At 45.0% G+C, this 17,877-nt stretch overlaps 1 protein-coding gene across 1 annotated transcript in view; it reads left to right on the top strand.

Moving 5' to 3' along the window:
• Window positions 1-17,877, top strand: part of Fbn2 (fibrillin 2) — a 202,684-nt gene that overhangs the window by 124,974 nt on the left and 59,833 nt on the right. The window contains exons 21-31 of the mRNA XM_051163405.1: window positions 3,502-3,639; window positions 4,261-4,311; window positions 4,769-4,894; window positions 7,904-8,131; window positions 8,638-8,763; window positions 12,585-12,713; window positions 13,564-13,689; window positions 15,377-15,502; window positions 16,055-16,177; window positions 16,312-16,437; window positions 17,173-17,298. Of these exons, the coding sequence (XP_051019362.1) occupies window positions 3,502-3,639; window positions 4,261-4,311; window positions 4,769-4,894; window positions 7,904-8,131; window positions 8,638-8,763; window positions 12,585-12,713; window positions 13,564-13,689; window positions 15,377-15,502; window positions 16,055-16,177; window positions 16,312-16,437; window positions 17,173-17,298 (1,425 nt within the window). The remainder of the gene's footprint in view (window positions 1-3,501; window positions 3,640-4,260; window positions 4,312-4,768; window positions 4,895-7,903; window positions 8,132-8,637; window positions 8,764-12,584; window positions 12,714-13,563; window positions 13,690-15,376; window positions 15,503-16,054; window positions 16,178-16,311; window positions 16,438-17,172; window positions 17,299-17,877) is intronic.

The following is a 17,877-nucleotide window of genomic DNA, read 5'->3' as shown; positions in this document are numbered from 1 at the left end:
TGACAGGCTCCAAAGCAAAGAAGATAAGTGTTCACTCGCTTTGGAAAATCTCTAGGGATGATAATATGACTGAAAAAATGTCTAAGGCCAGTTCTTTTATTCCTGGTTTAGTTCCAGCCCAGGCTGGCCTAGAACCTGATGCAGAGTAGGCTGACTGGGAACTCACAATTCCTCTGCCTCAGCTTCACACGTCCTGGGACTATGGGCTCGGGTCACCATGCCTGCTTAAGACTTAAGTACTTAAGTCTTAGTAATGACACAGAATACATGCAGAGCAAGATGGTTTGATCTAGGAAGAAATGTCATGTATAAAGTTAAGGTCAAAGTCCTGCCCTAGTCATTTCTCCCTGAGTCTAGGGGCAACGGCTCCATTTACTAGGCACGCTGTGGTTCCCAACTCTACCTAATAGCCACCTCTAAAAGAAACTGAGTGTTCTAAGTAGGAAGATATCCAGCTTTACACCCAAGCGGGCAGTTCATGATTTTTTATCTAGCCAAAATGAATTGGTAATTTCCTATTTAACTAAAAATGCAAGTATTTTCATCATTGTCTCCTCAGAGAGTTGGGTGCTAGCTTACCTATTTGTTTTTAAGTAGAAATGACCAAATCCCAAATTATCAGTGAAACCATCTTTGGAGTCATTCATGTCTTCATTTCCTGGTGAATCGGGGACACTGAAAAAGGAGCACTGCTCAGCTTTTCTTTAAAAAATCAGTTGCCATAAGTCTGGGGCAGGGCTCTAAGTACCCATGCTGGAGGTATGGAGGCAGTGACAGTTTTGCTAAGGCACAGTTTCCAATGAAGATGGAGTTATTAAATAAAGGAAATGAACTCAGCATTAGTCAAGATACCTGAGAAAGCAGTCTGTATGCCACTTGAGCCTCAAAGGCATCCTCCTTTCTGATTCATCAGAGAGACCTTTATCATCTTGGCCTTTTGTCCTTATAGTTGTTAATGAAACAAAGATGTTTCATTCCCAAATCACTAAGTTGTTCTTCCATTTGCCCACAACTAAGCACCACCACATTTCCCCAGCCAGTGTCTTATATGTTTTCGTTCATTATGATAAAATCGACTGTTTCCGTTGCTTCTCTTTCTGCCATGTGAATCCCAGGGGGCCGAACTCGGGTCACCAGGCTTGTTGGTGAGCACCTTTACCCACTGAGCCATCTCTCCACCTCAAGCCACAGGGTCTAAGTCACTAAATATGTAAAGGAATGAAAATGCTGCTTTGTTTATAGTTAGACTTCCTGTGACTTCACACTGGTCACTAAGAATAGTTACAAAGTTTTGAGTTAATCCATCAGATATACTAAATGTGGTTTTGTGGGCTGGGAGATGGCTCAGTGGTTAAGAGTTCTGCCTGCTCTTCCAGAGGTCCTGAGTTCAATTCCCAGCAACCACATGGTCGCTCAAAACCATCTATAATGGGATCTGATGCCCTCTTCTGCAGATAAAGCACTCATATACAATAAATAAATAAATATTAAAACAACAACAAAAAAGACTGGTTAGTGTTGCTAAGCTTTCCAGAACCGGGTATTTGGCTCACCTTTCCTGGGTTGCACTGATCTAATTTAGTAGTGCCATATAATCCAGACCCATGTGCCTTGTCACTGCCCTGGGGTCTGCACCCTTGCCCCATGTCCCTAACTTTCATGTAACAGAGCAACAGCAGCTTCCCTGCCATCAGATCCCGCTCGCTGTCTGTCCCTTGTGTCAGACTACATAGAACTCTGGCTCTGCCCACATTCTCGCCCAGCTCCTCCCATACCCTCACCCAGCTCCTCCCATACCCTCATCAGCACCTCTCCCTTAGCTCCTCCTACACTTCACTCAGCTCCTTCTACATTGTCACCCAACTCCTCCCATACCCTCAGCTCCTCCCATACCCTGTCCCAGGATCTCTGCCCAGCTCCTCCCACACCCTCACCCAGCTTCACCAATACTCTTACCCAGTTTCTCCTACATCCTCAGCTCCACCCACACTCTCACTCAGCTCCTCCTACATGCTCAGCTTCTCTCACACTCTCACCCAGCTCCTCCCACACCCTCAGCTTACCCCACACCCTCACCCAGCTCCTCACACACCCTTGCTCACAATTTTTTATATTAGGTCAAGGGAAAAAATTACTGCTTTAGTTTAATTTCTACCCCCGGAGGATTTGGGCCCTGACAACTTCTTGTTGAAATGTACTGTGGGGATTGAAACTTAACTCTCTCATAGTTCCCACTCTGGGTTTAAAAAGTCACTTTTGTTTATTGTTTTATTGTTGAATTTAGAAGTAAAGCTTTGCAGATAAAGCTAAATGAGTTTACAACAAATTCTGTGGGAGTATACTTTAATATCCCTAAGATGTGTGCAGCAATATGTGCTTAAGGGTTGCTATCAGAATCATCTAAGGAGAATGCCAAAAATGCAGATTTTGGGGCTGCACACCTGGAGATAAGCATTTACAATTAATCAGGAATGTTGCCGGTATCCTGCACATTTAACTGAAAGCCACAACTCTACAAAGAACATTAAACATGTGTCGTATCGGCAGTTAGCATTTGCCCATCAGCTTGGAATAAGTTCATTATCACTGCTTCAAAATCAGTTGTCATTTGCTCTTTGTTCAATTAAAACCTGCTATTCTACCAAAAGCTCCCCGCAGACCACTCCCTTTACTGCACCTGGAGTCAGAAGCTGGATGTCCACACTAGCTCACTGGGATTTTACCATTTAAAATTAAAAAGTTAAATGGGATGTGGAGATATTTTTAAAATTCGGAGTGGCTATCTCAAGTGGTCAGATTGCTGGGTGATGTTTATGTCTTGTTTATATTTCTCTATGTCCTCTCAAATCATTGACAATAAATAAGTATATTTCAATTTAGAGCTAGAGCTAAAACTCCTGTTAAGTATGCAGGACAAAATACCTAAAAGAAAATATACCTTGTACCATCAAGAAATTACTTACTAGTGGGCTTATCATTATGTTTTATCATCGTATGTTTGCCATCTTTCTTTTTAAGATTTTTTTCCAAGTTATCAATCAAATTCATGTCTTCAATTAGGGAAATACTAGCTCTTCTTGAATAGAATGTACATTTTGGCTGCCTTGTTCAGTGAGGAATGAGAGAAGAGTGAAAATGAGGTGTCTTTGTTCTTAACTATCAGAGCACATATCATGAAGGATGTTCCTTTCCACGTGTGTTATGGTGTTCATGGCAATTTACCATATCCCTAGTGCCAGCCTTGGGAGACAGTGATTATTCCTCTCTAGATTATTAATAGATGCAGTCATACTAATGGCCACAATGTGTGAGATAGTGCAGATCAGTATTTGATTTATGCCATGTTTAAATACAGGGACATGGCAGTATGTTCAAAGAACAGGGTGTTAAAACAATTTTAAGGATTAATACCTTTTTATGTGGTAACAAATACCTTCGGTGTACACAGAGTTCAGTTCCTGCCCATATAAAACCTTCACAACTGCTCCTATTCCTTTTCAGACAGCCTGAAAGGGACATGCTGGCTCACTATCCAGGACAACCGCTGTGAAGTGAACATTAATGGAGCCACCCTGAAGTCTGAATGCTGTGCCACTCTCGGGGCTGCCTGGGGGAGCCCCTGTGAGCGCTGTGAGCTAGGTAGGAGCCTGAGCAGGCCTTTAGACCTGATCAAGTTCAAAGGGCAGATGTTCCTTCTCTCACGTTCCTTAGTGAGCTATGTTGCCTTCTCCCCAAAAACGTCTTCCCGGTGAAATTTATTCTCCTCTTGAAAGGCACATTTGATTTTTCCTCAGAAGCAGCCCTTCCAAGCATCCTAGATACGGAACAGGATGAGCTCAAAGCCTGCATCGTCATCTGAATGTGTCCCAGTAGGACACAGTGGCCACCTGAATGTGTCCCAGTAGGACACAGTGGCCACCTGAATGTGTCCCAGTAGGACACAGTGGCCACCTGAATGTGTCCCAGTAGGACACAGTGGCCATTCCACTTGAGGCTTTGACTTGTTTGCTTTTAATTCAGTTGCCAATTGGACCAGAGAGGAATTGTTGGGGAAATCATTTCACACTGGGTGATCACTGATAGAGGTACCAGAGCAAGCCAAGTGCTTTCTGAATTGAAGACAACGGGGCCATGGCCTTGGCGACCCAACTTCAAGTTTAGTTTAATTCCTTCCTACTGTTTCTTGTGCCTGAGATGGATATGTTCTTCTTCTTTTTTTTTTTAATAAAGAAATAAAACTCTGTCATGTTGTTCTTACAGATGCAGCTTGCCCAAGAGGGTTTGCCAGGATCAAAGGCGTGACCTGTGAAGGTGGGTGTGGTTCTCGAATGAAACAGACCCTTAAAGAACTTGCTATTCACTCTCAAGGAGCTAGTCACAAATTTCAAGACCCTTGAAATTTCAGTTAAAAAAATACCTCAGTGGAACCCACACAGTGATCTTAGGAAACAGCTTTGCGGTTCCCATTTCTCTTCTTTATTCAGTCGAAGGAATTTCATAAGGAAGTCCCCAGCCTTCAAAGGCACAGAACAGCTGGCCGGGGAGCGAGCGTGTCTGGGCTGCACTTTTATGGACAAGCGCAGCTGCGGACGTCTGCACAGCTGGTGCCCAGGAAAGGTGGTGGCTGCCTTGTGGAATATTTGTGCTTTAACTCAAGTAATGGTCCACGCTGTGTGGCAGACTGAGCACACCACACAGGAAATGAGGCCACAGCTGCTTTTTCTACTTGTAACATCTTTACCCTTCTGCTTAATGCATTTCCCCACAGATGTCAATGAGTGCGAGGTGTTTCCTGGCGTCTGTCCAAATGGACACTGTGTCAACAGCAAAGGCTCTTTCCACTGTGAATGCCCTGAGGGCCTTACCCTAGATGGAACTGGCCGTGTGTGCCTGGGTAAGATGGGTGCCTTTCTGTCCACGTGCATGAAGCTAACCATCAATTCCTTGTCCTTTAGCCAGTCCAAAGCCAGAGTCTATACATGAGAAATTTGCTTTAAATGAGTTACTGTTTGAGTGGGAGAATCACTCCAAGATATTAAAATGTGTTTTATTAAAAAAATTTTAAAGCAAAGCCAAAAAAATTATCATTTAATCATTAGTTTCTGTTATCTTAGACAAGTTGAGTTATTCATACTAAGTTAGGAGAAGAAGAAAACTAGGCATATTTTGAAGCTAGAATTTAAAAAGTTGGCATGTACCAGTTCACTGTAACTGTACTTTCCAGACAAGGGGGCAGGGAGGGGCAAAAGTATGTCAATCATCTTGCTCCCTCCTCTAAATCTAAAGTGTAGGTTTTCTTAATGCTTTGTTTTCTAAAGATCTAAAATGCACAAACTTGTTATCAACTACACATTGATGGTGGTTTGACCTTAATCTTTCCCAATGCCATAGCTGAAAGAATTTGAGTTTTGTATTGGAAAAAGATGCTCTCATTAATTATATGTGTTATATGTGAGCAACAATTTTTCTTTTAAAGACTACTTTTCCCAATAAACTATGGAATAGTAAAGTTTTAGTTTGCGAAACACATTTATGTAAATGGTTGTGTTTGAAATTTAACAAGGTAGACAGAGCATGAGCAATGGCAATGCCATATTAGGCAATCGTATTCAAATGTATCAATAGTTTCACTAGTGGCTAGCTCTGCTTTACCGCAGAGCTTAATTCACTATAGCAGCAACTTCATTTTAAGTGAATTTTGACAGCATATTTAAATATGATAGAAAGTGGTATTGTGATTCATATGGAATCATTTAGAAAGAATATATACTCCAACAGGGAAAATAAAATTCTTTCCATTTTTTTTTTTTATGTTATTGATTTCCTTGTTTGGGGGTGTGTGCATGTCTAAGCACATGTGTGCAAATATGGGTACACGTATGGGTACATCAGAAGTCAACTTCTCCTGTGGCTCACTACCTTCTTTCAAGACTTGATCGCTCACTGAATGTAGAGCTTGATATTTTGGCTACACTGGCTGGACAATGACTCCCCAGAGCCTGCCTGCCCTCACTACCCCAGAGCTAGTGTTACAGGAGCACACCACCACATCTGGCTTTTACAGAGCTCGCTGGGAATATGGGGGGGGGGCGGCCCTTATTCTTGTACAGCAAGCCTTTGTAGTACTTTAAAACAATACTGCCCTCTTGAGCCGTGTACTTAATGAAAACTTTTGTCGCTACTTGAGCCGTTCTGAGTTGATTCATGCTGAGGCCATGAGAATGTTTGGTTTGGAGAGGCTTGGCATGTGACAACGTGAAGATGCTGAGAACAAATTAGTGATGAGTTGCTACAGTAGAGCCTCGTATAAAATAGGGATGTCATCTCAAGTGTTTGCAGGAGGTAAGGTGACTAAGTGAGTGACACACATGGGAACAACAGGGACTGCGGCAAACTCCCAAGCACACGTGCCGCTGGCATCCATGTTTCCACTTAAGTTTGTTTGCAAGCCAGTCAAAGTATCTACACATCTTTTGTTGCCCCCTACTCTGGTCATTTCAATTCTTGGTGTAAACATTGATATGAATATTCATAATAAAGACACAGAGTTATCTTTCCAGATACAAAGACATTTCACATCTTCAGCTCCCAGTTTATCACAGTATGACGCCCAAGTAGATACCTTCAGTGGCCCTCAGACCACCTACATTTAACTGAAACTTAGTGACTAAACCCTTCATGTCTCACGAAGATCCTTCCTTCCTTGGTGGCAGGGCTGGGTCAAGTCAACTCAGAGACCTGTGTTTGGGAAGCTGTGCTGATGAGACTTTGGGAAGTGGCACCCTGTGCGACTTTTGCTTCCGGTTAATATCGACACACTGCTCCGTACTACTCAGAGTGAAACTTTACCATGCTTGCTCTTTAAACACACACACACACACACACACACACACACACACACATTTTCTTAGTTTTGATCCTTGGAAATGTATGTTACTCAGGGTTAGAGATGAAATAAATAATAAGCCATTTCAAGCCAAGTTAAAGTATGAAGTTAGGTTTATTGGGTGGAGCTCTCGGGCGTGTTCACCAACCTCACAGGAAGTGGCCAATGAAGTCGCCATGAATAGGGAGACTGAAAAGCAGGATGGGCGTGGCAGAGAGAGGAAGCACGCACCAAGAGGGAGAGGAGCCAGGAAATGCAGAGGGGGTTGGGGGGGGGAGCAGGAAACCAAAATGTCTGGATTATATAGTGAAAAGCCTCTGGGGGAGAAGAAGCCTAGTCCCTGGGCTGGAAAGTCCAAAGTAGGGGCTGGGTATGCCAGCCATGTTCTGTAACAGGTAGGGACTGAGGGATGCTGGGAGAACCTGGAGGCCAGGGCCACTTTGGTTAAGTTTGCACCTCAGCTGCTTGTCCCCAGGTCTGAACCCTAACCCCGAGCACTGCTGCCCAGGACTAGACCTTAACAGGACCAACTAGACACTAACAAGTGGCGCTGCTGCTGCAAAAAGACGTTAAGCTGAGGACAACAAAGAGGAGTCCAGCGTGGAAATTATTTTTCTGATGAGAAAAATGCAAGATGTGATTGTTGGCCTAGAAGAGTCATGTCACCAGGAGAACTTTTCAGGGTTCTTTGTGAGAGTTAAATAATCCTAAGACCCCCCCCCCCGACACACACACACACCTTCACTCTCCCCAGATAACTGTTACGGTGGCGTCCGTTCGAGGTGGTGACAGACTGATTTCTCATTTTAAGTCTGTCTCCAAGCCCACCATGTGGGAGTCAGCTCCACCCAGCACCACCAGAAGAAGGAATGATCTTTAGGAGAGGTGAAGGTTTTAGCTAAGAAGGACAGGTAGCCCGGGGGCCCATTGATTCTGAGGCATTGCACAGGTATTGGGACATTCCATGCAGCAAGGGTTCCCGCTTACACTCAGGCTGCCCTTGAACTCTTGACACAGACATCCGCACGGAGCACTGTTTCCTGAGGTTGGACGAGGACGAGTGCATCCAGCCCGTTCCTGGGAAGTTCCGCATGGACGCCTGCTGCTGCGCAGTTGGGGCAGCTTGGGGCACCGAGTGTGAAGAGTGCCCTAAACCTGGCACCAAGGAATATGAGACCCTGTGTCCCCGGGGCCCAGGCTTTGCTAACAGAGGAGACATCCTCACCGGTCGCCCATTTTACAAAGGTAAGTGCAGGCTGGTCTATGGCCCACTGCACACTAACAGGGCACTCTCTACCCACTCTTAGAACTGGTTCTGTTTTCAACATGTGATTTGTGGCCAACTTAAGGTCCAAAACTATAAATGACACGGGAAAGACAGCGCTGATAAAAAGCTGGGTCCCAGGATGCCGGTCATTCTATTTCTCTTCTGCTACCCCTTTACTTTCTTTTGACACAGCTTGAGGAGAGGTAGCTGTGCCTACTTCCTCGCCAACCCAGAGATCTGTCTCCTCACTTATCTTCATAAGCAGCAGCCGGGTATACAGGAGTGAGACTCGGTTGCGGGTGGAGACTCTCTTCCTTGGTGGACACTTTTCCTGTGCCATCTCTGTAGTTGTTGCAAACCTCGGGAGCTGACCCTGTTGGTAGCTGCATGGTTATTGACTATGAGGACAGGTTTTTATATTAAGGAGATGGAGGAACTCATCCCTGTCAACCAGCCCAACAGTCGCCCCTCGCTCCGCTTTCAGATATCAACGAGTGCAAAGCCTTTCCCGGGATGTGCACCTATGGGAAGTGCAGAAACACAATTGGAAGCTTCAAATGCCGTTGCAACAATGGCTTCGCCCTTGACATGGAGGAGAGGAACTGTACAGGTAAAGAGTATTGTTCTCCAGTAATAAACCCTAGCTCTCTGGCCTGTGCCCTGAGTATACTGCCTTCAAAAGTCCATCTTCTCATTAAGAACACAATCTCTCTTTTTCTCCCCCTCCTCTCCCCTCCCTTTGCCCCTTTGCCCCTCCTTCCCTTTCATTCCCTTCCCCTCCCCTCCCCCTTCTGTTGTTTTAATGTAAATATATGATCTTTAAATATATGAGCACTAAAAGAATGTAGACATTAAGAGTCTGTGCCTAGTCAGGTGTGATTGCGCACACCTGGAATCCCAGCACTCAGGGAGACAGAGGCAGGTGGATCTCTGTGAGTTCGAGGCCAGCCTGGTTTACAAAGCGAGTCCAAGACAGCCAAGGCTACACACAGAAACCCTGTCTTGAAAAACCTAAAAAGAAGAAAAAGGAGTCTGCGCCTGTTATAAGAACTTGTAGTTGTTTTAGTTTGTGACAGGCATGTTTCGACTTAAGTTCCTTGCCTGCAAACAGCATCCTTAGCTGCTTTGGATTGCAAAGAGATGCGCTTTAAAATGCTCCTGTTTGATGCCATGCAGCCTATTACAAATGCTTGTCCAGTGTCACCAACACATCTGGTGGAAGGGTGCCTGCATTTGTGTATGGAATGTGCAGATGTGGATCTCCTGACCTCTAACCTGTCCCTTCTTCACCGTGCCCCATTAAACTGTCTCCCTTGCCTGCTTCCTGTGCCTGCACAACCTGGACTATGCTATCTGTTTCAACCACTCAAGTTCTGCTTTGTCTTGCTGCTCTGCCCTTAGCCTCCATCCCCCTCACCATCGCTGGATGCTCTCAGGGATGCCAGCTTCACCCTCAGCAGCCCTCACAGCTGCATAGGAACCTCCTACTTTTTTGCTTTACATCACTCCCAGTACTTCTCAGCGCTTCTGAACTGTCCCAGACCCTCACAGCTCTCCTTCCTGCTCACTGCTCACTCCAGGCCCCTACTCTCTCACATTGCCCTAGTGGAAGTTCCTCTTCTACCCTCGTCCCTCCTCCAGTGTCAAGAGACCTACAGGATCTTCCTCTGTTTGCAGTTGCCCCCTCTGTCTCTCCACTCCTCTCCATTTCTGCCACAGAATCAGTCTCCACGGCCTTCAGTCCTCACAGTCTTGTCCCTTCTTCACTTTCCCTTAATTTCTGCCCAAGATCAAGATAATTCCTCAGCCCTCAGCCCTCTCTGCCTGCCCTCACTCTCTTCTGCCTTCCCTTGCCCGCCTTCTGCCTTCCTATCCCCCATTCTGCCTGCCTTGCCCCTCTTCTGCCTTTCCTAACCTTCTTCTGCCTGCCCTGCCCCCTTCTGCCTTCCCTACCCGCCATTCTGCCTACCTTGCCCCCCTTCTTTCTGCCTGCTATCCTGATTTCTGACTTCCGTTCACACCCTTTTCTTAGCCAGCCATTCATTTTGCAGTTTTGATGTTTGCTGAGGCATCTTGGGCATGCCCTAAAGATAGGTGATATCTGAGAGCTTGCTACCAGCTTTCTACCCAGAGCAAGAGGGCAGGAAGAAGAGAGCCTTTCCTCCTAGAGAGGTCTTTGTCTACCTACCAGCCTCTGCTACATGGCAGACCCGCCAGTGCCTTCCCATCTGTTGGATTTCCACAGCCAGATCCTTAATTTTTGCAACCATGGACATTTCAAATTGACCCTAATTCATCTAAATGCCATTTTTGGCTCAAGCCATTGAGGTCCTGAAGAAATAAAGCAGAGGCTCTAGCTTCAGCCTTGCCTCTTGTTTGAAATATGCAATGAGATAAATTTCTTAATGTCACAAACAAGCACCTTCCACCATAAGAGACAGTTATTGGTAGCACCGCCTTGTTTAAGGACCCGTAATGAATCCACTGCAATGTGATTGGCTCCCATTCTTTGTTTTTAAATTTTTTAAAATTTTATAAATTTATTCAGATTACAACTCAATTGGTATCCTATCACTTGTATCCTCCCATTCCTCCCTCCCTCCCACTTTCACTCTATTCCCCTCCCCTAGGTCCATGACCGAGGGGGACCTCCTCCCCCACTATATGGTCATAAGCTGTCAAGTCTCATCTTGGTAGCCTGCTTATTCTTTCTTTGAGTGCCACCAGGCCTCCCAACCAAGAGGAGGTGGTCAAATATGGCTCCCATTCTTGAAGCAGCCAATAGCCAATTTCTTCTGGGAAATCAGGCCCATCCTGCTTACATTGATTGTCAGCCTCTACAGCCAACTACTTAGTACTTTTCTCCTCCTGGAAAGCCAGTCACCACTCACCTCTGCACTTGCCTTTGCCTCTCTCCAGTTATTCCACAGCCTGAAAGTTAGAATTTCTGTACAAGCTTCAGGTTCAGGGCAAAAGCTTTGTGTCTCAACGTGCCAGCTCAAAATGCCATCTCGGAGCAGAGAATGACTCCTACACACACAGCAGTGCGTAAGTGCCACTGTTCTTAGCGCTCTGCCCTCTTCATTCTAGAAATAAGCCCTATTAGAAACAGGAAAGTGGAGATAGAGAAGATAATCGAGTTTTTCCAAAACCCTGAATGCGGAGGAAAGATGGGCTGTTGGGTACCTTGTCGCAGAGCCTATGCTTCTACCATGTGGCGTTCCCACCACTTGGCATTCGCCCAAAACTGTCCCTGCTTACCACAGCTGCCACCAGATATTGAAGGATAAATTGTGTCAGTGAGTGAGGTTTTTATTTTAGAGAAAGCACTTTGGTGTTTAGGGTAGGGCCAATAAAGTGGAGAAGGAAATAAAAAGTGAAAGCAGAAACTGTTACCCCACCAAAAGATCTCCCCAAAAGAAATGTGCCAGTTGTCCATTGATTAACCTACACAGAAAGACTACAAATGTCATCAAAAGGATCCTGGTGTGCTGACAAGTTCCTTTAATCCCAGCATTCAACAGGAAGAGGCAGGCGGATCTCTGTGAGTTCCTGGTCTATGTAGGGTATTTCAAGCAGTCCAAAGACCCTGCCCCATTAAATAAATATTTTAAAATAAAATTAGACAGTGGTGTAGCATTTCTTTTATTCTAACTTTTTTTTAAAGAAATGGCTCATATTTTTTAAGTGTAGACCCAACTTATTTTGAGTAGACCCAACTTCTGTTCTGAAAATATGTTACAGGTGGGACAGGTTTCTCTAAACTTTCTGAGAGAGTGCAGATGTAGTAATGATTCTAACTGTAACATAGAAAACATAGCAAAATAAAAACACATGGTTTCTCTTTATTTTTAAAAATGTAAGTGCTTCTCGTCCGAATGTGGCACAGATCTCACAATAGATTCACCCCAAGGCCCTGCTGTGTCCATATGCTCTGGCTTAAAGAATATACTATGTCCCATGTCTGCCTTGTGTCCTGCCAGGCAGCAGCCCCGCTCAGCACCAGTGTCCCCTGTCCACATGCTCCCACCCTTGACTGGGGCAGCAGAATGAACGGTCTCCGAGCATTGCTGTGACTTCCTTGCTTGTGAGCACAATGCCTCCTCACTTGAGCCATAAAGGAGTTGGTCAGTCTATTCCCCGTTATTACATCTCAGCCACAAAGAGAAAGGCACATTTCAGAGTTCAAAGACACACAGTCCCCATAGGCCCTACCTGCCGGTTGACCATGACAGTTTTGGCAGTTGGAGAAAAGAATGTGCCTGATGAAGGCCTGGTCCACTCCACCCTATGTCCTCAGAACATTTCTTCCTCCTCTTGGCCCTGATTTCCCTTAGTCAAGTGTCCAGGACCCTCACCTGGAGGGCCCCATCCCTCCAGCACTCTCTTAGTTCATTCTGTCTCTTTCTTTGTCTTGAACACGGAGAGTAGACATCGACGAGTGCAGGATCTCTCCTGACCTCTGTGGCAGTGGCATCTGTGTCAATACGCCAGGCAGCTTCGAATGCGAGTGCTTTGAGGGCTACGAGAGCGGCTTCATGATGATGAAGAATTGCATGGGTGAGTGGAGCCAGTCTCTCCTCGCTGGCCTGGAAACATACCTACTTGCAGCCTCAGCTACTGTACCACAGCTGACTTCAGAGCTGCGGCAGCACCCTCGACAGGTGTGCCAAGGGCGGAGGAGAGCTGTCAAGGGCAGACAGATCCCTCCCCTGAGCTGGAAGACACACACACACAGACTACCCAGGATGGATTTTACCTAAAATGGATAGCATTGTGGTGACCCTTTGTTCTGTCTTGCCAGTCCCATGAGAGTTATGCCCTAGAGTTCTGAAACTAAAAAACATTTGGGTCCCTATTTCACGTGAGTGGCTTACGGGAGTTAACACATGCGATGATTTTGCCATTCTCAGGGGTCCAGTCTTCTCACACTGCAACAGGGCATTGTCATGTACAGTGAGCTGGGCTGCACTCATGCCTGTCTTGGGCTGCATGCAGCCAAGGGCCACAGATTGGACACTCCCAACTATAATCACGTAGAAGTTTTAAGATTTCTTTTTCTAGTTGAATTCAAGCCCTAAACACTAAATGACTGAGAAACAGGATATGAACCCTGAATCCATGTGATATAAAGGAAATGTTGTAAAGGTCACCTCTAGGAACTTTTTTTTTTTTTTTTTTTTTTTTTTTTTTTGGGTACATGAAACATTTTCAATGACTTAGTGTATTGAGAGTAGAAGTGTCATAATTTTCATACTGAAACACAAAGTAAAGCTCACCCCACCTCTGATTAGATGTGCCTTTATGTTTGAGCCACATGCTTGCCTTCTAACATCCTCTCTCCCGTGCTATATGTGAAAGGACATTTTCCTCCGAGTTCTTTAATGACTCTCACGTTTTTACTTTTCAGACATTGACGAATGTGAACGTGACCCTCTCCTTTGTAGGGGTGGCACCTGTGTGAACACTGAGGGCAGCTTTCAGTGTGACTGCCCACTGGGACACGAGCTGTCGCCATCCCGTGAGGACTGTGTGGGTGAGTTCTTTCCCCTTCCTATAGAATCCAGTGGGTAAAGATCAGGGGGTCATTTCTAGTGAATGTACCTCATACTGTGGCTCAATACAACCTGCAAATCCAAACTCCCCCTATCCAGCGTCTAGAATGTTGGGCGCTGGGCCACTTTCCATGCAAAGACCTCTAATGCAAGGTTATAAGTTTCACTGTCTAGGCAGGGTGGTGAGTAAGCTGCCCAGGCCACTTCCGGGTTATTGTGCTGCCCACACACCTGCTCCCTGTCCATTCCATGTTCTATCAGAGTCCCTGCGTGACCCAGGTCTCACACCCACATGTGACCACAGAACTCCCCTGATGCCTCCTCATGGTCTCCTACTACCTCCATGTTCAGTAAGGATGGCAGAGGTGACAGGAGTGTGTTTGGAGCACTTCTTCATTCCAGCTACTGCCTTGCAGCTCCACAGAGGGTTTACCATGGTCCAGTGCACTTGCTGACTGGTACTGATGTAGCCAGGAGATATCTTCTTGAGGAGAGCTCTTCCTCAGAGCTGTCTGAGCACAGCTCATCGGCGCACATACAGCTTATTGTTAAGCTGCGCAGAGTTCTGTGCTGGCCCATGAAATGAACCTTAAACAACACAGTAAGCAGACATTTTCAGAAGAATGAATTTAAAGTTAAGAATGCTTTTTTTTTAATAGTGGTCCAAAAGATGATTTTACACTGCTGATTGGAGAACTCATGGCTGGACATGCTGCAATATAGTGATTTAAGAACCTGAGTCTACTTTTTTTGTTGCTTGGCATTCATCAACTTTGTGGCTGAAATAAAGTACCCCTCAAGCGAGCAATGTATATTTTAAAATAAGTGTTTTATAGTATGCATACTTAATAAATGTAAGCATAAATTTATCTCGCATAATCTTCTAGGTGATTGTGTGAGTCCAAAGCAATTTCCTGTTGTATCCTTCTACTCGCTGTGGTCACTCTGTCTAACTTATGTTCCTTCTGAAGAGCATATAGAAATGAGTCAGTCTGCCATCTTCTGGGTGCTCTCTAGGAATTTACTAATTTACTCTACATATTTTTGCATGAGTTTTTAAAAAGGTATTTATGCATCTTATAAGTGTCAGATTGTTTTCAACTAACAATTATAGACTGAAGTTCCACATAGGCAGGCTCATAAACAGCTTGATGAAAACAAACACACAAGGATCTTAACCACCATAACTCTATTCTCTGGAACCGGCCTCTTCTTTCAGGATAGTTCAATTTGCGTAGGCATCACCTGAACAGCTATTGAGGGCCATGTTGGTGCAGCAGTATAATCCCTTAAAATAAACAATAGTAAGCTTCATTTGAGGCACACACACACTATGTCTATGCACTCTGTGATGGAAATGACTAGCTGCATGTGGCTATGTAATTGTAATTAACATTAGATAACATTAAAAATTGCTCAGCTGTGTTATACAGATTTCAAGGGCTAGTTGTAGACCCTATACCTGGAGTTTGGAAACTATAGACAGAGAAGGGAATCCTTCCAACACAACAGAAAGACCTGGTCTCAGAAATAAGTGAATAGAGCCCCCAACTTTTTCACCAAAGATGCTAGATTATCCAGTTCCCTACTCAGGCGACTGAAGCCTGCTTTTAGAGGCTCCTGTAATTCTGCTCTGACATAAAGAATGATTCTGTTTGTCGTTTATAGATATTAACGAGTGCTCCTTGAGCGACAATCTCTGTAGAAATGGCAAATGCGTGAACATGATTGGAACGTACCAGTGTTCTTGCAATCCTGGCTATCAGGCCACGCCAGACCGCCAAGGCTGTACAGGTAAGGGTGGCCCACACAGGGCTGCATCCCCACCTCTCAGAGCACCAAGCTCCAGCACCAAATATATCCAAAAAGGGAGTCCTTTGTACTATAAATGAATGTACTATAAATACAGGGACCAGAGGCCTATTGGTTTTGCAGAAACTATATTTCTTTTTTGGTTTGTTGGTTTGTTTTTGAGACAGGAGCTCTCTGTGTAACCTTGGCTGTCATGGACTCACTTTGTAGACCAGGCTAGCCTCGAACTCAGAGACCCACCTGCTTCTGCCTCCCTGAGTGCTGAGATTACTGGCACGCACCACCACACCCATCTAGAGCTACCATATTTCTGAGTTCCTTACTCCTTACACAGTGCACTAAATAGAATGCTATACAGAAGAAAGTAAAAACGACTAAGGGAGACTAATGGTGTGACCTTAAATCTGTACAAATAGTATGGAGACAAATCCAAAGCTGATCAAGCATTTTCTGTTTAAAAAGAAGGCATACATGGCCATTCCTATGTATGGATGTAGAGTTGGCATTTAATATGTTTGTGTAATGTCTGCACAGATATCGATGAATGTATGATAATGAACGGAGGCTGTGACACCCAGTGCACCAATTCAGAAGGGAGCTACGAGTGCAGCTGTAGTGAGGGGTACGCGCTGATGCCGGATGGGAGATCATGTGCAGGTACAGAAAAGATAAAAATATGCATGTGGTGATTGCTCTTTACTTTGTCAAGTAGAGCTGAATGGAGAAAATGAATTTGGGACCAATGAAAGAGACATTCTTGCTTTCACTGGACATTAACTTTGTGTCATCAGATATCGATGAATGTGAAAACAATCCTGATATCTGTGACGGCGGCCAGTGTACCAACATTCCTGGGGAGTATCGCTGCCTCTGCTACGATGGCTTCATGGCTTCGATGGACATGAAAACGTGCATTGGTGGGTATCAGAATCAAATGATAATTTTTGTAATTACTCCTTATTCTTGAGACCTTCCTACAGAGTTGAAATAGAATCATATTTACCCCCACGCCCGTCTCTTTCCATATCTCCTCAAACATGTCTCCCTCTCAACTTCATTTTTATGTTTTTGGCAAAACCCAAACAGTCCATTTAGTGCTGCCCATATGTGCAAGGGTATAGGGCCAGCCACTGGAGTTCAGGAGTCCTACTGGTGACCACATCCTCCACAAGAGAGTGCTTCTTCTTCTCTCAGCAACTATCCACTGACCATAGCACCTCAGTCACAGCTGGGACCCAGAAATCGCCTACCTCATAGGTATCTCCTTGCAGTGCACAGGTATCTACCTGCAGTGCACTGGTATCTACCTGCAGTACATGGGTATCTACCTGCAGTTCACATATATCTACCTGCAGTGCACTGGTATCTACCTGCAGTACATGGGTATCTACCTGCAGTACAGAGGTATCTACCTGGAGTACATGGGTATCTACCTGCAGTTCACATATATCTACCTGCAGTGCACTGGTATCTACCTGCAGTGCACTGGTATCTACCTGCAGTACATGGGTATCTACCTGCAGTACAAGTCTTTCAAATGGACTGTATTTTAAATTTTATCAGTTTATTTCATCCCTGTGTTATTCAGCTTAGAAGGTGGCTTTTTAAATTTACTGTGGTAAGCAATAGTAACCAGAAAATGCATTTTCCAGATGTGAATGAGTGCGACTTGAATCCCAACATCTGCATGTTTGGAGAATGTGAAAACACAAAGGGCTCTTTCATTTGCCACTGTCAGCTAGGCTATTCAGTGAAGAAGGGGACCACCGGATGCACAGGTAAGATTCAACCCATGTTGAACGCTCAGCTGCAGCCTCACAGGTCTCGTGGGCATGCATCATTTTAGCATTCAACATCCTCAGACCCATGCATCCTAGGGCCCAGTCAACCAGGAGGTGAGTACCAGTGTCATGAGTAACTGACTCTTAATTATACCACGCGTTACCTCTAAGGTGCATACTGCCTGAGCCACCCAGTAGGGCAGAAAGAATGGTGAGTCTGCCCTGCACCTGGTGGCTCTTCCAGCATCATTCAGTTGTTCAGCTTAATTGCAGCCCAAATGGGGGACCCATGTAAAGTAGGAACATCAAAGCAGCGGTTCTCAACCTTCCTAAGGCTGTGGCCCTTTAGTACAGTTCCTCCGTGTTATGGTGACACCAATCATAAAACTATTTTCATTGCTACTTCATAACCGTGATTTTGCTACTGTTACAAGTCATGATGCAAATATCTGTGTTTTCTGCTGGCCTTAGAGGTCAGTCCAGTCCTGAAGGGGTTGTGACTTACAGGTTGAGAAACAGCACCTCCCACGATCTAGTTTTTCATTTGATTTGCAGTGTTAAACTGACAACACATTC

This window comes from Acomys russatus, chromosome 20 (assembly GCF_903995435.1).
Source record: "Acomys russatus chromosome 20, mAcoRus1.1, whole genome shotgun sequence".
NCBI classification, from domain to species: Eukaryota; Metazoa; Chordata; class Mammalia; order Rodentia; family Muridae; genus Acomys; species Acomys russatus.
Note: the sequence above shows the minus strand (reverse complement) of the source record. Positions and strands in the feature narration are given on the sequence as shown.